General features: G+C 46.8%; 1 protein-coding gene across 1 annotated transcript in view; it reads left to right on the top strand.

The window, feature by feature from the left end:
- LOC135519856 (threonylcarbamoyladenosine tRNA methylthiotransferase-like) overlaps positions 1 to 14,916 on the top strand; it is a 528,096-nt gene extending 513,180 nt beyond the window's left edge. The window contains exons 11-12 of the mRNA XM_064945063.1: positions 14,487 to 14,549; positions 14,902 to 14,916. Coding sequence (XP_064801135.1) covers positions 14,487 to 14,549; positions 14,902 to 14,916 — 78 coding nt within the window. The remainder of the gene's footprint in view (positions 1 to 14,486; positions 14,550 to 14,901) is intronic.
- Positions 14,917 to 23,451: the final 8,535 nt, after the last annotated feature.

The raw sequence follows: 23,451 nt of genomic DNA on the forward strand, positions 1-23,451 counted from the left end.
TGTTAACACACAACACGTTAACACATAACATGTTAACACACACCACGTTAACACATAACACGTAACACTTGAACACACAACACGTTAACACATAACATGTTAACACATAACACGTTAACACACAACACGTTAACACATAACAACACGTAACACGTTAACACACAACACGTTAACACATAACAACACATAACAACACGTTAACACATAACAACGCGTAACACTTTAACACACAACACGTTAACACACAACACGTTAACACATAGCAACACACAACAGCACGTTAACACATAACAACATGTTAACACATAACAACACGTAACACATTAACACACAACACGTTAACATGTTAACACACAACACGTTAACACACAACACGTTAACACATAACAACACGTAACACGTTAACACACAACACGTTAACACACAACACGTTAACACATAACAACACGTAACACACAACACGTTAACACACAACACGTTAACACACAACACGTTAACACATAACAACACATAACAACACGTTAACACATAACAACACGTTAACACATAACAACACGTAACACGTTAACACACAACACGTTAACACATAACAACACGTAACACATGAACACACAACACGTTAACACACAACACGTTAACACACAACACGTTAACACATAACAACACGTTAACACATAACAACACGTTAACACATAACAACACGTTAACACATAACAACACGTTAACACATAACAACACGTTAACACACAACACGTTAACACACAACACGTTAACACATAGCAACACATAACAACACGTTAACACATAACACTAACACATAACAACACGTAACACATTAACACACAACACGTTAACACACAACACGTTAACACACAACACGTTAACACGTAACACGTTAACACACAACACGTTAACACACAACACGTTAACACATAACAACACATAACAACACGTTAACACATAACAACACGTTAACACATAACAACATGTAACACATAACAACACGTAACACGTTAACACATAGCAACACATAACAACACGTAACACATTAACACACAACACGTTAACACGTTAACACACAACACATTAACACGTAACACGTTAACGCACAACTCGTTAACGCACAACACGTAACACACAACACGTTAACGTTAACGCACAACACGTAACAACACCCAACCACACACAGGTTTCTAAATGAACGTTATGTCGATGCTGTTCTCCTCACTAACCTGAGCAGACAGACGCAGGCCAACTGGAAAGGCAGCTGTCTGTCCGTGTGTCTGTTGGTGTAGAACCGCTGAAGGCATTTGAGCAGCTGTCTGTCCGTGTGTCTGTTGGTGTAGAACTGCTGAAGGCATTTGAGCAGCTGTCTGTCCGTGTGTCTGTTGGTGTAGAACCGCTGAAGGCATTTGAGCAGCTGTCTGTCCGTGTGTCTGTTGGTGTAGAACCGCTGAAGGCATTTGAGCAGCTGTCTGTCCGTGTGTCTGTTGGTGTAGAACCGCTGAAGGCATTTGAGCAGCTGTCTGTCCGTGTGTCTGTTGGTGTAGAACCGCTGAAGGCATTTGAGCAGCTGTCTGTCCGTGTGTCTGTTGGTGTAGAACCGCTGAAGGCATTTGAGCAGCTGTCTGTCCGTGTGTCTGTTGGTGTAGAACCGCTGAAGGCATTTGAGCAGCTGTCTGTCCGTGTGTCTGTTGGTGTAGAACTGCTGAAGGCATTTGAGCTGAGAGATTCCTGATGAACACCTCACTGCCTCGGGTCCAGGTCTTATTAGAGGCCGATCCTAACCCTGTTGGACCTCCAGTGTCCCTCCATGTCCTCCCCTCCTTGTCCTCCCCTACGTCCCTCCATGTCCTCCCCTCCATGTCCTCCCCTATGTACCTCCATGTCCTCCCCTACGTCCCTCCATGTCCTCCCCTCCATGTCCTCCCCTATGTCCCTCCATGTCCTCCCCTCCATGTCCTCCCCTACGTCCCTCCATGTCCTCCCCTCCATGTCCTCCCCTACATACCTCCATGTCCTCCCCTAATGTCCTCCCCTACGTCCCTCCATGTCCTCCCCTCCATGTCCTCCCCTACATACCTCCATGTCCTCCCCTCCATGTCCTCCCCTAATGTCCTTCCCTACGTCCCTCCATGTCCTCCCCTACGTCCCTCCATGTCCTCCCCTACATACATCCATGTCCTCTCCTCCATGTCCTCCCCTCCATGTCCTCCCCTCCATGTCCTCCCCTCCATGTCCTCCCCTACGTACCACTATGTCCTCCCCTCCATGTCCTGCCCTAATGTCCTCCCGTACGTCCCTCCATGTCCTCCCCTACGTCCCTCCATGGCCTCTCCTACATACCTACATGTCCTCTCCTCCATGTCCTCCCCTACATACCTCCATGTCCTCCCCTCCATGTCCTCCCCTACGTCCCAACATGTCCTCCCCTCCATGTCCTCCCCTATGTACCTCCATGTCCTCCCCTACATACCTCCATGTCCTCCCCTAATGTCCTCCCCTACGTCCCTCCATGTCCTCCCCTACATACCTCCATGTCCTCCCCTCCATGTCCTCACATGTCCTCCCCTAATGTCCTCCCCTACGTCCCTCCATGTCCTTCCCTACTTCCCTCCATGTCCCTCCATGTCCTCCCCTATGTCCCTCCATGTCCTCCCTACTTCCCTCCATGCCCCTCCATGTCCTCCCCCAATGTCCTCCCCTACATCCATACATGTCCCCCCTAATGTCCTCCCCTACATACCTCCATGTCCTCCCCTACTTCCCTCCATGTCATCCCCTACTTCCCTCCATGTCCTCCACTAATGTCCTCCCCTTCTTCCCTCCATGTCCTCCCCTACGTACCTCCATGTCCTCCCCTATGTACCTCCATGTCCTCCCCTACATACCTCCATGTCCTCCCCTAATGTCCTCCCCTACGTCCCTCCATGTCCTCCCCTACATACCTCCATGTCATCCCCTCCATGTCCTCACATGTCCTCCCCTAATGTCCTCCCCTACGTCCCTCCATGTCCTTCCCTACTTCCCTCCATGTCCCTCCATGTCCTCCCCTATGTCCCTCCATGTCCTCCCTACTTCCCTCCATGCCCCTCCATGTCCTCCCCCAATGTCCTCCCCTACATCCATACATGTCCTCCCCTAATGTCCTCCCCTACATACCTCCATGTCCTCCCCTACTTCCCTCCATGTCATCCCCTACTTCCCTCCATGTCCTCCACTAATGTCCTCCCCTTCTTCCCTCCATGTCCTCCCCTACGTCACTCCATGTCCTCCCCTACTTCCCTCCATGTCATCCCCTACTTCCCTCCATGTCCTCCACTAATGTCCTCCCCTACATACCTCCATGTCCTCCCCTACTTCCCTCCATGTCATCCCCTACTTCCCTCCATGTCCTCCACTAATGTCCTCCCCTTCTTCCCTCCATGTCCTCCCCTACGTCACTCCATGTCCTCCCCTCCATGTCCTCCCCTACTTCCCTCCATGTCATCCCCTACTTCCCTCCATGTCCTCCACTAATGTCCTCCCCTTCTTCCCTCCATGTCCTCCCCTACGTCACTCCATGTCCTCCCCTAATGTCCTCCCCTACTTCCCTCCATGTCCTCCCCTACATCCCTCCATGTCCTCCCCTATATCCCTCCATGTCCTCCCCTCCATGTCCTCCCCTACATCCCTCCATGTCCTCCCCTACATCCCTCCATGTCCTCCCCTACGTCCCTCCATGTCCTCCCATACATCCCTCCATGTCCCCCTCCATGTCCTCCCCTACATCCCTCCATGTCCTCCCCTACATCCCTCCATGTCCTCCCCTACGTCCCTCCATGTCCTCCCATACATCCCTCCATGTCCTCCCCTCCATGTCCTCCCCTACGTCCTCCATGTCCTCCCCTACGTCCCTCCATGTCCTCCCCTACGTCCCTCCATGTCCTCCCCTACGTCCCTCCATGTCCTCCCCTACGTCCCTTCGTGTCCTCCCCTACGTCCATCCATGCCTTCTCCTCCATATCCTCCCCTACGTCCCTCCATGTCCTCCCCTACGTCCCTCCATGTCCTCCCCTACGTCCCTCCATGTCCTCCCCTACGTCCCTCCATGTCCTCCCCTACGTCCCTCCATGTCCTCCCCTACGTCCCTCCATATCCTCCCCTACGTCCCTCCATGTCCTCCCTACATCCATTCGTGTCCTCCCCCGTCCATCCATGCCTTCTCCTCCATGTCCTCCCCTACGTCCCTCCATGTCCTCCCCTACGTCCCTCCATGTCCTCCCCTACGTCCCTCCATATCCCCCCTACGTCCCTCCATGTCCTCCCCTTTACATCCTTCGTGTCCTCCCCTACGTCCATCCATGTCCTCCCTACGTCCCTCCATGTCCTCCCCTACGTCCCTCCATGTCCTCCCCTACGTCCCTCCATGTCCTCCCCTACGTCCCTCCATATCCTCCCCTACGTCCCTCCATGTCCTCCCCTACATCCCTTCGTGTCCTCCCCTACGTCCATCCATGCCTTCTCCTCCATGTCCTCCCCTACGTCCCTCCATGTCCTCCCCTACGTCCCTCCATGTCCTCCCCCTACGTCCCTCCATGTCCTCCCTACGTCCCTTCGTGTCCTCCCCTACGTCCATCCATGCCTTCTCCTCCATGTCCTCCCCTACGTCCCTCCATGTCCTCCCCTACGTCCCTCCATGTCCTCCCCTACGTCCCTCGATGTCCTCCCCTACGTCCCTCCATGTCATCCCCTACGTCCCTCCATATCCTCCCCTACGTCCCTCCATGTCCTCCCCTACATCCCTTCGTGTCCTCCCCTACGTCCATCCATGCCTTCTCCTCCATGTCCTCCCCTACGTCCCTCCATGTCCTCCCCTACGTCCCTCCATGTCCTCCCCTACGTCCCTCCATATCCCCCCTACGTCCCTCCATATCCCCCCTACGTCCCTCCATATCCTCCCCTACGTCCCTCCATGTCCTCCCCTACGTCCCTCCATGTCCTCCCCTACGTCCCTCCATGTCCTCCCCTACGTCCATCCATGCCTCTCCTCCATGTCCTCCCCTACGTCCCTCCATGTCCTCCCCTACGTCCCTCCATGTCCTCCCCTACGTCCCTCCATGTCCTCCCCTACGTCCCTCCATGTCCTCCCCTACGTCCCTCCATGTCCTCCCCTTTACGTCCCTCCATGTCCTCCCCTACGTCCCTCCATGTCCTCCCCCTACGTCCCTCCATGTCCTCCCTACGTCCCTCCATGTCCTCCCCTACGTCCCTCCCTATCCTCCCCTACGTCCCTCCATGTCCTCCCCTACGTCCCTCCATGTCCTCCCCTACGTCCCTCCATGTCCTCCCCTACGTCCCTCCATGTCCTCCCCTACGTCCCTCCATGTCCTCCCCTACGTCCCTCCATGTCCTCCCCTACGTCCCTCCCTATCCTCCCCTATGTCCCTCCATGTCCTCCCCTACGTCCATCCATGCCTCTCCTCCATGTCCTCCCCTACGTACCTCCATGTCCTCCCCTACGTCCCTCCATGTCCTCCCCTATGTCCCTCCATGTCCTCCCCTATGTCCCTCCATGTCCTCCCCTACGTCCCTCCATGTCCTCCCCTACGTCCATCCATGCCTCTCCTCCATGTCCTCCCCTACGTACCTCCATGTCCTCCCCTACGTCCCTCCATATCCTCCCCTACGTCCCTCCATGTCCTCCCCTACGTCCCTCCATGTCCTCCCCTACGTCCCTCCATGTCCTCACCTACGTCCATCCATGCCTCTCCTCCATGTCCTCCCCTACGTCCCTCCATGTCCTCCCCTACGTCCCTCCATGTCCTCCCCTACGTCCCTCCATGTCCTCCCCTACGTCCCTCCATGTCCTCCCCTACGTACCTCCATGTCCTCCCCTATGTCCCTCCATGTCCTCCCCTACGTCCCTCCATGTCCTCCCCCCTGGTTTCAAATAAAGAGAAGTGGTTTATTATTTGTCTCATCAGGATGACTCCGGAAGGGTCCGGAAGGGTCCGGGAGAGGAGAGAGACTGACTGCTTTGGGCTGTAACAGGAGCAGCAGCAATCTCAGCCCAGGCCTCAGCTCCTAATAGGCTGAAATAGTGAGGCTGCATCCAAAAAAGGCTCCCTTTTCCCTTTCTGGTGTGTTACTTCCGACCAGGGTCCGTAAGGGTAGTGCACTACATAGGGAAATGGGATGCCATTTGGGATACACTCTGTCTCCCAAGGTCAGCTTTGGGTTCATGGTGTTTGATCAAATTCCTGCTCCTATTCAACCCAGAATGAAGATGTGATTTCAGGGTGGAAAGTAAAGAGATTCTTTATAAGGTAGCTGGTTATCTTCCTCTACCCGAGCCCGGCAACCTTCCACCAACCTCTCTCCTCCTTCTCCTCCTCCTCCTCCTCCTCCTCCGACTCTCGTCTCCCTCTCTCCCAAATCAGAAGGGCCTGAAGGCATACTTCACCATTGGATTAGGATCCACACAAATGTGTGTGTGTGTGTGTGTGTGTGTGTGTGTGTGGGGGGGGGGGGGGTTATGGAGTGAATGCTGCAGGGATCTCATTGGTGGTGTTGAGGAATAATAACCTCAGGTGCTCCTCTCTCCTCTCTCCTTTCTCCTCTCCTCTCTCCTCTCTCCTTTCTCCTCTCTCCTTTCTCATCTCCTTTCTCCTCTCCTTTCTCCTTTCTCCTCTCTCCTTTCTCCTCTCTCCTCTCTCCTTTCTCCTCTCTCCTTTCTCATCTCCTCTCCTTTCTCCTTTCTCCTCCTTTCTCCTCTCTCCTTTCTCCTCTCCTCTCTCCTTTCTCCTTTCTCTTCTCTCCTTTCTCCTCTCCTCTCTCCTTTCTCCTCTCTCCTTTCTCCTCTCTCCTTTCTCCTCTCCTCTCTCCTTTCTCCTTTCTCCTCTCTCCTTTCTCCTCTCCTCTCTCCTTTCTCCTCTCCTCTCTCCTTTCTCCTCTCCTCTCTCCTTTCTCCTCTCCTCTCTCCTTTCTCCTCTCCTCTCTCCTTTCTCCTCTCCTCTCTCCTTTCTCCTCTCCCTCTCTCCTTCTCCTCTCCTCTCCTCTCTCCTTTCTCCTCTCATCTCCTCTCTCCTTTCTCATCTCCCTCTCTCCTTTCTCCTCTCCTCTCTCCTTTCTCCTCTCCTCTCTCCTTTCTCCTCTCCTCTCCTTTCTCATCTCCTCTCTCCTTTCTCCTCTCCTCTCTCCTTTCTCCCTCTCCTCTCTCCTTTCTCATCTCCTCTCTCCTTCCTCATCTCCTCTCTCCTCTCCTCTCTCCTTCTCCTCTCCTCTCTCCTTTCTCCTTTCTCCTCTCTCCTTTCTCCTCTCTCCTTTCTCCTCTCCTCTCTCCTTTCTCCTTTCTCCTCTCTCCTTTCTCCTCTCTCCTTTCTCCTCTCCCTCTCCTTTCTCCTTTCTCCTCTCTCCTTTCTCCTCTCTCCTTTCTCCTCTCCTCTCTCCTTTCTCCTCTCCTCTCTCCTTTCTCCTCTCCTCTCTCCTTTCTCCTCTCCTCTCTCCTTTCTCATCTCCTCTCTCCTTTCTCATCTCCTCTCTCCTTTCTCCTCTCCTCTCTCCTTTCTCCTCTCCTCTCTCCTTTCTCCTCTCCTCTCTCCTTTCTCATCTCCTCTCTCCTTTCTCATCTCCTTTCTCCTCTCCTCTCTCCTTTCTCCTCTCCTCTCTCCTTTCTCATCTCCTCTCTCCTTTCTCCTCTCCTCTCTCCTTTCTCCTCTCCTCTCTCCTTTCTCATCTCCTCTCTCCTCTCTCCTTTCTCATCTCCTTTCTCCTCTCCTCTCTCCTTTCTCCTCTCTCCTTTCTCCTCTCCTCTCTCCTTTCTCCTTTCTCCTCTCTCCTTTCTCCTCTCTCCTTTCTCCTCTCCTCTCTCCTTTCTCCTTTCTCCTCTCTCCTTTCTCCTCTCTCCTTTCTCCTCTCCTCTCTCCTTTCTCATCTCCTCTCTCCTTTCTCATCTCCTCTCTCCTTTCTCCTCTCCTCTCTCCTTTCTCCTCTCTTCTCTCCTTTCTCATCTCCTCTCTCCTTTCTCCTCTCCTCTCTCCTTTCTCCTCTCCTCTCTCCTTTCTCATCTCCTCTCTCCTTTCTCCTCTCCTCTCTCCCTTTCTCCTCTCCTCTCTCCTTTCTCATCTCCCCTCTCCTTTCTCCTCTCCTCTCTCCTTTCTCATCTCCTCTCTCCTTTCTCCTCTCCTCTCTCCTTTCTCCTCTCCTCTCTCCTTTCTCATCTCCTCTCTCCTTTCTCATCTCCTCTCTCCTTTCTCCTCTCCTCTCTCCTTTCTCCTCTCCTCTCTCCTTTCTCCTCTCCTCTCTCCTTTCTCATCTCCTCTCTCCTTTCTCCTCTCCTCTCTCCTTTCTCCTCTCCTCTCTCCTTTCTCCTCTCCTCTCTCCTTTCTCATCTCCTCTCTCCTTTCTCATCTCCTCTCTCCTTTCTCCTCTCCTCTCTCCTTTCTCCTCTCCTCTCTCCTTTCTCCTCTCTCCTTTCTCATCTCCTTTCTCCTCTCCTCTCTCCTTTCTCCTCTCCTCTCTCCTTTCTCATCTCCTTTCTCATCTCCTCTCTCCTTTCTCCTCTCCTCTCTCCTTTCTCATCTCCTTTCTCATCTCCTCTCTCCTTTCTCCTCTCCTCTCTCCTTTCTCCTCTCCTCTCCTTTCTCCTCTCCTCCAGCAACACAGCAAACTGATGAGGAGAGAGGAGAGGAGGGGAGAGCAGAGGATATGCAGGGTAGTGATGTAGGTGTAACGAGGGGAAGGAGTCCCAGGTTGAGTGAGAACCATCTCTCTGTCTGAGACCTACTGTAGTATAGATAAAGTCTTAGTGGGATTTCTTCTAGTTTTACAAGTTGAAGTTTGAGGAGTTTTTCTGTGAATGAAGATGTCGTCGTGTTATCTCACTCTCAAAATATCAATTCAATTCAAGGGGCTTTATTGGCATGGGTAACATGTGTTAACATTGCCAAAGTCTCTCTGTCTCTCAATTCAATTCAATTCAAGGGGCTTTATTGGCATGGGTAACGTGTTAACATTGCCAAAGTCTATCTGTCTCTCAATTCAATTCAATTCAAGGGGCTTTATTGGCATGGGTAACATGTGTTAACATTGCCAAAGCAAGTAAGGTAGATAATATATAAAGTGAAATAAACAATAAAAATTAACAGTAGACATCACACATACAGAAGTTTCAAAACAATAAAGACATTACAAATGTCATATTATATATATATATATATATATATATATATATATATATATACAGTGTTTTTACAATGTGCAAATGGTTAAGGACACAGGATAAAATAAATAAGCATAGATATGGGTTGTATTTACAATGGTGCGTGTTCTTCACTGGTTGCCCTTTTCTCGTGGCAACAGGTCACAAATCTTGCTGCTCTGATGGCACACTGTGGAATTTCACCCAGTAGATATGGGAGTTTCTCAAAATTGGATTTGTTTTCGAATTCTTTGTGGATCTGTGTAATCTGAGGGAAATATGTCTCTCTAATATGGTCATACATTGGGCAGGAGGTTAGGAAGTGCAGCTCAGTTTCCACCTCATTTTGTGGGCAGTGAGCACATAGCCTGTCTTCTCTTGAGAGCCATGTCTGCCTACGGCGGCCTTTCTCAATAGCAAGGCTATGCTCGCTGAGTCTGTACATAGTCAAAGCTTTCCTTAATTTTGGGTCAGTCACAGTGGTCAGGTATTCTGCCGCTGTGTACTCTCTGTGTAGGGCCAAATAGCATTCTAGTTTGCTCTGTTTTTTTGTTAATTCTTTCCAATGTGTCAAGTAATTATCTTTTTGTTTTCTCATGATTTGGTTGGGTCTAATTGTGCTGCTGTCATGGGGCTCTGTAGGGTGTGTTTGTGAACAGAGCCCCAGGACCAGCTTGCTTAGGGGACTCTTCTCCAGGTTCATCTCTCTGTAGGTGATGGCTTTGTTGTGGAAGGTTTGGGAATCGCTTCCTTTTAGGTGGTTATAGAATTTAACAGCTCTTTTCTGGATTTTGATAATTAGTGGGTATCGGCCTAATTCTGCTCTGCATGCATCTCTCTCTGTCTCTCCATCTCTCTCTCTCTGTCTCTCCATCTCTCTCTCTCTGTCTCTCCATCTCTCTCTGTCTCTCCATCTCTCTCTGTCTCTCCATCTCTCTCTCTCTCTCTCTCTCTCTCTCTCCATCTCTCTCTCGCTCTCTCTCTCTCTCTCTCTCTCTCTCTCCATCGATCCATCTCTCTCTCTGTCTCTCCATCTCTCTCTCTCTCTCTCCATCTCTCTCTCTCTCTCTCTCTCTCTTCATCTCTCCATCTCTCTCTCTCTCTCTCTTGGTGGGACCAACAGCAATAATAATAGTGTAGTGGACATGGGATTACCATTAACTACAACAACAATATTAATCAGAACAACAATACATTAAAGCAATGTTAGTAGAATGACGCTGTGTGACGAAGTGTTTTGGAATCGCTTGTTTTTAGATGTTTGAAAAATTTGATGGCTCTTTTTTCTATTTGAATGAGGAGGGGCTATTGGCCCTGCATGCAGTATTTCAATTGGATGTTTGTCCCATTTGGTAAATTCATTATTAGAGCAGACTTCACTGCCATATAGAGCAATTGGTTCTATAACTGATTGGAACGTTTTGAGCCAGATTCTAATCTCTCTCCATCTCTCTCTCTCTCTCTCCATCTCTCTCTCTCTCTCCATGTATCTCTCTCTATCTCTCTCTCTCCATCTTTCTCTCAATTCAATTCAATTCAAGGGGCTTTATTGGCATGGGTAACATGTGTTAACATTGCCAAAGCAGGTAAGGTAGATAATATATAAAGTGAAATAAACAATAAAAATTAACAGTAGACATCACACATCTCTCTCCATCTCTCTCTCTCTCCATCTCTCTCTCTCTCTCCATGTCTCTCTCCATCTCTCCATCTCTCTCTCCATCTCTCTCTCTCTCTCTCCATCTCTCCATCTCTCTCTCCATCTCTCTCTCTCTCTCTCTCTCCATGTCTCTCTCTCTCTACATGTCTCTCTCTCTCTCTCTCCCCATCTCTCTCTCTACATGTCTCTCTCTCTCTCTCTCCCCATCTCTCCATCTCTCTCTCCCCATCTCTCATGGTAAACGTCCACATGAATGCATTATATATGCAGCCGATGATGTTGCCTGAGGATAGTGAAGTTGTCCCATAATGCTGTCGCTGTCTCCCTGGGTTGAGAAACAGAACGGGCTAATCAGTCCCCCTCATTACCAAACCTTGACCACTTTACTCTGCTTCCCTTCTCCAGAAGTCATGCTGATGCCATTAAGTGTCGTCCTGTATTAAACTCATATCTCCGCGTTTGCATTACGTTATTTCATTACAAATTAAGGATGTATCAGGATTTATGCAAGGCTTTAGGGCGACAATTAAAATCGGTAGATTGAGACTCCTTTTTTAAAAATATTGTAGGCAAATAATAGCCAAGTCGTATTTCAATCCGTTAGAATAGCTGTTTGCATTAATCAACTGTATTCCAAAAGCCAACGAACCCTGCTACAAAGTCTGTCTTTTTACATTTGACCTTGTTCTTTCTCGATTGTAGTTATTATAGGAATAAGGACAGGGACATATGGAGTTATTATAGGAATAAGGACATATGGAGTTATGGGAATAAGGACAAGGACATATGGAGTTATTATAGGAATAAGGACAGGTACATATGGAGTTATTATAGGAATAAGGACAAGGACATATGGAGTTATTATAGGAATAAGGACAAGGACATATGGAGTTATTATAGGAATAAGGACAGGGAAATATGGAGTTATTATAGGAATAAGGACAGGTACATATGGAGTTATTATAGGAATAAGGACAGGGACATATGGAGTTATTATGGGAATAAGGACAAGGACATATGGAGTTATTATAGGAATAAGGACATATGGAGTTATTATGGGAATAAGGACAAGGACATATGGAGTTATTATAGGAATAAGGACAAAGACATATGGAGTTATTATGGGAATAAGGACAAGGACATATGGAGTTATTATAGGAATAAGGACAAGGACATATGGAGTTATTATGGGAATAAGGACAAGGACATATGGAGTTGTTATAGGAATAAGGACATATGGAGTTATTATAGGAATAAGGACAAGGACATATGGAGTTATTATAGGAATAAGGATATATGGAGTTATTATGGGAATAAGGACAAGGACATATGCAGTTATTATAGGAATAAGGACAAGGACATATGGAGTTATTATAGGAATAAGGACAAGGACATATGGAGTTATTATAGGAATAAGGACAAGGACATATGGAGTTATTATGGGAAAAAGGACAAGGACATATGGAGTTATTATGGGAATAAGGACAAGGACATATGTAGTTATTATGGGAATAAGGACAAGGACATATGGAGTTATTATAGGAATAAGGACATATGGAGTTATTATAGGAATAAGGACAAGGACATATGGAGTTATTATGGGAATAAGGACAGGGACATATGGAGTTATTATAGGAATAAGGACATATGGAGTTATTATAGGAATAAGGACATATGGAGTTATTATGGGAATAAGGACAAGGACATATGCAGTTATTATAGGAATAAGGACAAGGACATATGCAGTTATTATGGGAATAAGGATATATGGAGTTATTATAGGAATAAGGACAAGGACATATGCAGTTATTATAGGAATAAGGACATATGGAGTTATTATAGGAATAAGGACAAGGACGTATGCAGTTATTATAGGAATAAGGACAAGGACATATGGAGTTATTATAGGAATAAGGACAAGGACATATGGAGTTATTATGGGAAAAAGGACAAGGACATATGGAGTTATTATAGGAATAAGGACAAGGACATATGGAGTTATTATAGGAATAAGGACAAGGACATATGGAGTTATTATAGGAATAAGGACAAGGACATATGGAGTTATTATGGGAATAAGGACAGGGACATATGCAGTTATTATGGGAATAAGGACATATGGAGTTATTATAGGAATAAGGACAGGGACATATGGAGTTATTATGGGAATAAGGACATATGGAGTTATTATAGGAATAAGGACAAGGACATATGGAGTTGTTATAGGAATAAGGACATATAGAGTTATTATAGGAATAAGGACATATGGAGTTATTATAGGAATAAGGACAAGGACATATGGAGTTATTATAGGAACAAGGACATATGGAGTTATTATAGGAATAAGGACAAGGACATATGCAGTTATTATGGGAATAAGGACAAGGACATATGGAGTTGTTATAGGAATAAGGACATATAGAGTTATTATAGGAATAAGGACATATGGAGTTATTATAGGAATAAGGACAAGGACATATGGAGTTATTATAGGAACAAGGACATATGGAGTTATTATAGGAATAAGGACAAGGACATTTGCAGTTATTATAGGAATAAGGACAAGGACATTTGCAGTTATTATAGGAATAAGGACAAGTACATGTGGAGTTATTATAGGAATAAGGACAGGGACATATGGAGTTATTATGGGAATAAGGACAAGGACATATGGAGTTATTATAGGAATAAGGACATATGGAGTTATTATAGGAATAAGGACAAGGACATATGCAGTTATTATGGGAATAAGGACAAGGACATATGGAGTTGTTATAGGAATAAGGACATATAGAGTTATTATAGGAATAAGGACAAGGACATATGGAGTTATTATGGGAATAAGGACAAGGACATATGGAGTTATTATAGGAATAAGGACAATGACATATGGTGTTATTATGGGAATAAGGACAAGGACATATGGAGTTATTATAGGAATAAGGACATATGGAGTTATTATAGGAATAAGGACAAGGACATATGCAGTTATTATAGGAATAAGGACAAGGACATATGGAGTTATTATAGGAATAAGGACAAGGACATATGGAGTTATTATGGGAATAAGGACAAGGACATATGGAGTTATTATAGGAATAAGGACAAGGACATATGCAGTTATTATAGGAATAAGGACATATAGAGTTATTATAGGAATAAGGACAAGGACATATGGAGTTATTATAGGAATAAGGACAAGGACATATGGAGTTATTATGGGAATAAGGACAAGGACATATGGAGTTATTATAGGAATAAGGACAAGGACATATGGAGTTATTATAGGAATAAGGACATATGGAGTTATTATGGGAATAAGGACAAGGACATATGGAGTTATTATAGGAATAAGGACAAGGACATGTGGAGTTATTATAGGAATAAGGACAAGGACATTTTGCAGTTATTATAGGAATAAGGACAAGGACATATGCAGTTATTATAGGAATAAGGACAAGGACATATGCAGTTATTATGGGAATAAACGGAGTAGATTTGTCTCTTAATCTTGTGGGCTGATAATATGTCATATTTGTAATCCATTCAGGTCGACTACTGTGACTTCTCTTTCTGTCTGAAAATAACATTGTACTTAAATGACATTGATATATATTTGTTTTATCTTTACTTCTCTCTCCACAGAAAAAACAACGGACCAAAGAGCTGTCGACCCTGTTCCACTCCTATAACCCCTACCACCACAAGGTAAGACACCATGCATTTCAATCCCTTCGTTTCATTCACCTTTCTGAGGGATTGTGCAGGCGGGAGTTTTTCAGATGTTCATGGTATATATGCCAACTCTCGCCTTTCTCCTTCCTCAAAGCCTGAGAGGGGGATGTTCTGGTTGTTTGATGGTGTGCATCCCTATGGTGTCCATCCCTATGGTGTCCACCTCTATGGTGTCCATCCCTATGGTGTCCATCCCTATGGTGTCCATTCCTATAAGTGTCCATTCCTATAAGTGTCCATCCCTATGGTGTCCATCCCTATGCTGTCCATTCCTATAAGTGTCCATCCCTATGGTGTCCATCCCTATGGTGTCCATTCCTATAAGTGTCCATTCCTATAAGTGTCCATCCCTATGGTGTCCATTCCTATGTGTCCATCCCTATGGTGTCCATTCCTATGGTGTCCATCCCTATGGTGTCCATCCCTATGGTGTCCATCCCTATGGTGTCCATTCCTATAAGTGTCCATCCCTATGGTGTCCATCCCTATGGTGTCCATCCCTATGGTGTGCATCCCTATGGTGTGCATCCCTATGGTGTCCATCTCTATGGTGTCCATCCCTATAAGTGTCCATATCTATGGTGTCCATCTCTATGGTGTCCATCCCTATGGTGTCCATTCCTATGGTGTCCATCCCTATGGTGTCCATCCCTATGTTGTCCATCCCTATGTTGTCCATCCCTATGGTGTCCATCCCTATGGTGTCCATGTCTATGGTGTCCATTCCTATGGTGTCCATCCCTATGGTGTCCATTCCTATGGTGTCCATCTCTATGGTGTCCATCCCTATGGTGTCCATTCCTATGGTGTCGATCCCTATGGTGTACATGTCTATGGTGTACATGTCTATGGTGTCTATTCCTATGGTGTCCATTCCTATAAGTGTCAATCCCTATGGTGTCCATCCCTATGGTGTCCATTCCTATGGTGTCCATGTCTATGGTGTCCATCCCTATGTTGTCCATCCCTATGGTGTCCATCTCTATGGTGTCCATCTCTATGGTGTCCATCCCTATGGTGTCCATTCCTATGGTGTCCATCCATATGGTGTCCATTCCTATGGTGTCCATCTCTATGGTGTCCATCTCTATGGTGTCCATCCCTATGGTGTCCATTCCTATGGTGTCCATTCCTATGGTGTCCATGTCTATGGTGTCCATCTCTATGGTGTCCATTCCTATGGTGTCCATTCCTATGGTGTCCATTCCTATGGTATCCATCTCTATGGTATCCATCTCTATGGTGTCCATCCCTATAAGTGTCCATCCCTATAAGTGTCCATCCCAAGGCAGCAGCTACTCTTCCTGGGATTTATTATGGATCCCCATTAGTTCCTCTCAAGGCAGCAGCTACTCTTCCTGGGGGTTTATTATGGATCCCCATTAGTTCCTGTCAAGACAGCAGCTACTCTTCCTGGGGTTTATCATGGATCCCCATTAGTTCCTGTCAAGGCAGCAGCTACTCTTCCTGGGGGTTTATTATGGATCCCCATTAGTTCCTGTCAAGACAGCAGCTACTCTTCCTGGGGTTTATCATGGATCCCCATTAGTTCCTGTCAAGGCAGCAGCTACTCTTCCAGGGGTTGATTATGGATCCCCATTAGTTCCTGTCAAGGCAGCAGCTACTCTTCCTGGGGGGTTATTATGGATCCCCATTAGTTCCTGTCAAGACAGCAGCTACTCTTCCTGGGGTTTATCATGGATCCCCATTAGTTCCTGTCAAGGCAGCAGCTACTCTTCCAGGGGTTGATTATGGATCCCCATTAGTTCCTGTCAAGATAGCAGCTACTCTTCCTGGGGTTTATTATGGATCCCCATTAGTTCCTGCCAAGGCAGCAGCTACTCTTCCTGGGGTTTATTATGGATCCCCATTAGTTCCTGTCAAGACAGCAGCTACTCTTCCTGGGGTTTATTATGGATCCCCATTAGTTCCTGTCAAGGCAGCAGCTACTCTTCCTGGGGTTTATTATGGATCCCCTTTAGTTCCTGTCAAGGCAGCAGCTACTCTTCCTGGGGTTTATTATGGATCCCCATTAGTTCCTGTCAAGGCAGCAGCTACTCTTCCTGGGGTTTATTATGGATCCCCATTAGTTCCTGTCAAGGCAGCAGCTACTCTTCCTGGGGTTTATTATGGATCCCCATTAGTTCCTGCCAAGGCAGCAGCTACTCTTCCTGGGGTTTATTATGGATCCCCATTAGTTCCTGCCAAGGCAGCAGCTACTCTTCCTGGGGTTTATTATGGATCCCCATTAGTTCCTGTCAAGACAGCAGCTACTATTCCTGGGGTTTATTATGGATCCCCATTAGTTCCTGTCAAGGCAGCAGCTACTCTTCCTGGGGTTTATTATGGGGTTTACTGGGGTTTACTGTTGCAATTGCAGGTTTGTCAATACTATTTGAAATCATTTCATCCCACTGTGCTTGTTTGAGCTTGCCCGGCTTAATGGACCAATAGAATAGTCCCCATTTGACAATCCAGGATACTAGAGCAAAGGGTCATTGTAAAATAAGAATTTGTTCTTAACTGACTTGCCTAGTTAAATAAAGGTTCAATAAAAGTTAAATAGAAATACATAATAAATCAACTTGGGTCTCCTCCGTGTTCGCTGCCAAGCGGAAATATTTTCCCTCCTGGTTCAGTTGTCAGAGTGTGGAGCTTTCAACACCAGGGTTGCTGGTTCGATTTCCACGGGGGACCAGTACTCACTGCTGTAGGCCCCTCTGCATAAGACTGTCAGCTAAATGACTCAAATGGAACAACGAAAATTAAATACCAGGAGCCTGACTACAATTACAGGCCTCCCCCGTAGAGGTTACTGGTCCTCCATCTTGGATCTGGCGTGGAGAGTGATGAATAAGCATTCATTGAATAATAATCCCTCTTTAATGATGCGTAGGCGAGTTTCCCCTCTCACTGATTTCTGTGGTATTAGCCAGCTAATGGAGACACCTTCAGCAGGTCATTTGGCTTTGTTTCATATGGTGATTAGCAGCATTACCGTGGTCTAACTGACTGGAGAGGACTGGTGATTAGCAGCATTACCGTGGTCTAACTGACTGGAGAGGACTGGTGATTAGCAGCATTACCGTGGTCTAACTGACTGAAGAGGACTGGTGATTAGCAGCATTACCATGGTCTAACTGGAGAGGACTGGTGATTAGCAGCATTACCGTGGTCTAACTGACTGGAGAGGACTGGTGATTAGCAGCATTACCATGGTCTAACTGACTGGAGAGGACTGGTGATTAGCAGCATTACCATGGTCTAACTGGAGAGGACTGGTGATTAGCAGCATTACTGTGGTCTAACTGACTGGAGAGGACTGGTGATTAGCAGCATTACCATGGTCTAACTGGAGAGGACTGGTGATTAGCAGCATTACCGTGGTCTAACTGACTGGAGAGGACTGGTGATTAGCAGCATTACCATGGTCTAACTGACTGGAGAGGACTGGTGATTAGCAGCATTACCATGGTCTAACTGGAGAGGACTGGTGATTAGCAGCATTACTGTGGTCTAACTGACTGGATAGGACTGGTGATTAGCAGCATTACCGTGGTCTAACTGACTGGAGAGGACTGGTGATTAGCAGCATTACCATGGTCTAACTGGAGAGGACTGGTGATTAGCAGCATTACCGTGGTCTAACTGACTGGAGAGGACTGGTGATTAGCAGCATTACCATGGTCTAACTGACTGGAGAGGACTGGTGGTTAGCAGCATTACCATGGTCTAACTGGAGAGGACTGGTGATTAGCAGCATTACCATGGTCTAACTGACTGGGGAGGACTGGTGATTAGCAGCATTATCGTGGTCTAACTGGAGAGGACTGGTGATTAGCAGCATTACCGTGGTCTAACTGACTGGAGAGGACTGGTGATTAGCAGCATTACCGTGGTCTAACTGACTGGAGAGGACTGGTGATTAGCAGCATTACCATGGTCTAACTGACTGGAGAGGACTGGTGATTAGCAGCCTTACCATGGTCTAACTGACTGGAGAGGACTGGTGATTAGCAGCATTACCATGGTCTAACTGACTGGAGAGGACTGGTGATTAGCAGCATTACCATGGTCTAACTGGAGAGGACTGGTGATTAGCAGCATTACCGTGGTCTAACTGGAGAGGACTGGTGATTAGCAGCATTACCGTGGTCTAACTGACTGGAGAGGACTGGTGATTAGCAGCATTACCGTGGTCTAACTGACTGGAGAGGACTGGTGATTAGCAGCATTACCGTGGTCTAACTGACTGGAGAGGACTGGTGATTAGCAGCATTACCGTGGTCTAACTGGAGAGGACTGGTGATTAGCAGCATTACCATGGTCTAACTGACTGGAGAGGACTGGTGATTAGCAGCGTTACCATGGTCTAACTGGAGATAGAGAGAGGAGACTGACTGGAGATGGAGAGAGGAGACTGACTGGAGATGGAGAGAGGAGACTGACAGGAGATAGAGAGAGGAGAATGACTGGAGATGGAGAGAGGAGACTGACAGGAGATGGAGAGAGGAGACTGACAGGAGATGGAGAGAGGAGACTGACTGGAGATGGAGAGAGGAGACTGACAGGAGATGGAGAGAGGAGACTGACAGGAGACTGGAGAGAGGAGACTGACTGGAGATGGACTGGAGGTGAAGAGAGGAGACTGACAGGAGATGGAGAGAGGAGACTGACAGGAGACTGGAGAGAGGAGACTGACTGGAGATAGAGAGAGGAGAATGACTGGAGATGGAGAGAGGAGACTGACAGGAGATGGAGAGAGGAGACTGACTGGAGAGAGGAGACTGACAGGAGATGGAGAGAGGAGACTGACTGGAGATAGAGAGAGGAGACTGACTGGAGATAGAGAGAGAAGACTGAAAGGAGATAGAGAGAGGAGACTGCCAGGAGATGGAGAGAGGAGACTGACTGGAGATAGAGAGAGGAGACTGACTGGAGATGGAGAGAGGAGGCTGACAGGAGATGGAGAGAGGAGACCGACTGGAGATAGACTGGAGGTGGAGATGGGAGACTGACAGGAGATGGAGAGAGAAGACATACTGGAGACAGACTAGAGGTGGAGAGAGGAGACTGCCAGGGGATAGAGAGAGGAGATGGACTGGAGATGGAGAGAGGAGACTGACTGGAGATGGAGAAAGAGAATGACTGGAGATGGAGAGAGGAGACTGACAGGAGACTGGAGAGAGGAGACTGACTGGAGATAGAGAGAGGAGAATGACTGGAGATGGAGAGAGGAGACTGACAGGAGATGGAGAGAGGAGACTGACTGGAGAGAGGAGACTGACAGGAGATGGAGAGAGGAGACTGACAGGAGACTGGAGAGAGGAGACTGACTGGAGATGGAGAGAGGAGACTGACTGGAGATAGAGAGAGGAGACTGACTGGAGATAGAGAGAGGAGACTGAAAGGAGATAGAGAGAGGAGACTGCCAGGAGATGGAGAGAGGAGACTGACTGGAGATAGAGAGAGGAGACTGACTGGAGATAGAGAGAGGAGACTGACTGGAGATGGAGAGAGGAGACTGACTGGAGATGGAGAGAGGAGACTGACTGGAGATAGAGAGAGGAGACTGACTGGAGATAGAGAGAGGAGACTGAAAGGAGATAGAGAGAGGAGACTGCCAGGAGATGGAGAGAGGAGACTGACTGGAGATAGAGAGAGGAGACTGACTGGAGATAGAGAGAGGAGACTGACTGGAGATGGAGAGATGAGACTGACTGGAGATGGAGAGAGGAGGCTGACAGGAGATGGAGAGAGGAGACTGACTGGAGATCGAGAGAGGAGACTGACTGGAGATGGAGAGAGGAGGCTGACAGGAGATGGAGAGAGGAGACTGACTGGAGATAGAGAGAGGAGACTGAAAGGAGATAGAGAGAGGAGACTGCCAGGAGATGGAGAGAGGAGACTGACTGGAGATGGAGAGAGGAGACTGACTGGAGATGGAGAGAGGAGACTGACTGGAGGTGGAGAGAGGAAACTGACAGGAGATGGAGAGAGACAAGGCAAGAAGGGCATTCTATGCCATCAAAAGGAACATAAATTTCAACATACCAATTAGGATTTGGCTAAAAATACTTGAATCAGTCATAGAGCCCATTGCCCTTTATGGTTGTGAGGTCTGGGGTCCGCTCACCAACCAAGACTTTACAAAATGGGACAAACACCAAATTGAGACTGCACGCAGAATTCTGCAAAAATATCCTCTGTGTACAACGTAGAACACCAAATAGTGCATGCAGAGCAGAATTAGGCCGATACCCACTAATTATCAAAATCCAGAAAAGAGCTGTTAAATTCTATAACCACCTAAAAGGAAGCGATTCCCAAACCTTCCACAACAAAGCCATCACCTACAGAGAGATGAACCTGGAGAAGAGTCCACCTAAGCAAGCTGGTCCTGGGGCTCTGTTCACAAACACAAACACACCCTACAGAGCCCCATGACAGCAGCACAATTAGACCCAACCAAATCATGAGAAAACAAAAAGATAATTACTTGACACATTGGAAAGAATTAACAAAAAAACAGAGCAAACTAGAATGCTATTTGGCCCTACACAGAGAGTACACAGCGGCAGAATACCTGACCACTGTGACTGACCCAAAATTAAGGAAAGCTTTGACTATGTACAGACTCAGCGAGCATAGCCTTGCTATTGAGAAAGGCCGCCGTAGGCAGACATGGCTCTCAAGAGAAGACAGGCTATGTGCTCACTGCCCACAAAATGAGGTGGAAACTGAGCTGCACTTCCTAACCTCCTGCCCAATGTATGACCATATTAGAGAGACATATTTCCCTCAGATTACACAGATCTACAAAGAATTCGAAAACAAATCCAATTTTGAAAAACTCCCATATCTACTGGGTGAAATTCCACAGTGTGCCATCAGAGCAGCAAGATTTGTGACCTGTTGCCACGAGAAAAGGGCAACCAGTGAGGAACAAACACCATTGTAAATACAACCCATATCTATGCTTATTTATTTTATCTTGTGTCCTTTCAAATTTGTACCTTGTAAAAACACTGTATATATATATATAATATGACATTTTCAATGTCTTTATTGTTTTGAAACTTCTGTATGTGTGATGTCTACTGTTAATTTTTATTGTTTACCTTACTTGCTTTGGCAATGTTAACACATGTTTCCCATGCCAATAAAGCCCCTTGAATTGAATTGAATTGAATTGAGAGAAGACATACTGGAGACAGACTGGAGGTGGAGAGAGGAGACTGCCAGGGGATAGAGAGGGGAGACAGACTGGAGATGGAGAGAGGAGACTGACTGGAGATGGAGAAAGAGAATGACTGGAGATAGAGAGAGGAGACTGACTGGAGATGGAGAGAGGAGACTGACTGGAGATGGAGAGAGGAGACTGACAGGAGATGGAGAGAGATGGACTGGAGATAGAGAGAGGAGACTGACAGGAGATGGAGAGAGGAGGATGACTGGAGATAGAGAGAGGAGACTGACAGGAGATGGAGAGAGGAGGCTGACTGGAGATAGAGAGAGGAGACTGACTGGAGATGGAGAGGTGAGACTGACTGGAGACAGACTGGAGATGGAGAGAGGAGACTGACAGGAGATGGAGAGAGGAGACTGACTGGAGATAGAGAGAGGAGGCTGACTGGAGATAGAGAGAGGAGACTGACTGGAGATAGAGAGAGGAGACTGACAGGAGATGGAGAGAGGAGACTGACTGGAGATAGAGAGAGGAGACTGACTGGAGATGGAGAGAGGAGACTGACTGGAGATGGAGAGAGGAGACTGACAGGAGATGGAGAGAGGAGACTGACTGGAGATAGAGAGAGGAGACTGACTGGAGATAGAGAGAGGAGACTGACAGGAGATGGAGAGAGGAGACTGACTGGAGATAGAGAGAGGAGACTGACTGGAGATAGAGAGAGGAGACTGAAAGGAGATAGAGGAGACTGCCAGGAGATGGAGAGAGGAGGCTGACAGGAGATGGAGAGAGGAGACTGACTGGAGATGGTGAGAGGGCTTTGTACACTACGTGATATCCTAACTTTATTGAGACATACGTGATATCCTAACTTTATTGAGACGTATGTGATATCCTAACTTTATTGAGACGTACGTGATATCCTAACTTTATTGAGACGTACGTGATATCCTAACTTTATTGAGACGTATGTGATATCCTAACTTTATTGAGAGGTACGTGATATCCTAACTTTATTGAGACGTATGTGATATCCTAACTTTATTGAGACGTACGTGATATCCTAACTTTATTGAGACGTACGTGATATCCTAACTTTATTGAGACGTATGTGATATCCTAACTTTATTGAGACGTACGTGATATCCTAACTTTATTGAGACGTACGTGATATCCTAACTTTATTGAGACGTACGTGATATCCTAACTTTATTGAGACGTACGTGATATCCTAACTTTATTGAGAATTACGTGATATCCTAACTTTATTGAGACGTACGTGATATCCTAACTTTATTGAGACGTACGTGATATCCTAACTTTATTGAGACGTATGTGATATCCTAACTTTATTGAGACGTACGTGATATCCTAACTTTATTGAGACGTACGTGATATCCTAACTTTATTGAGACGTATGTGATATCCTAACTTTATTGAGACGTACGTGATATCCTAACTTTATTGAGACGTACGTGATATCCTAACTTTATTGAGACAGGAGATGTGATGTTTTAATGAATCAGGTTCTTAACTGATGGTTGCCTGATTGTCAGACACAACTCTTAGTTCTCTCTCCCAACTAAATTAAATCACCGTCTAGAATTAAAACTGTCCATCGCTGTCATTCTCTTCAACAGTCTTAATCAGTTTGACCTGCGTTGAGGTTTTCTGTTCGTGTTTAAC

The sequence above is a fragment of the Oncorhynchus masou genome, chromosome 29 (assembly GCF_036934945.1).
Source record: "Oncorhynchus masou masou isolate Uvic2021 chromosome 29, UVic_Omas_1.1, whole genome shotgun sequence".
NCBI lineage: Eukaryota > Metazoa > Chordata > Actinopteri > Salmoniformes > Salmonidae > Oncorhynchus > Oncorhynchus masou.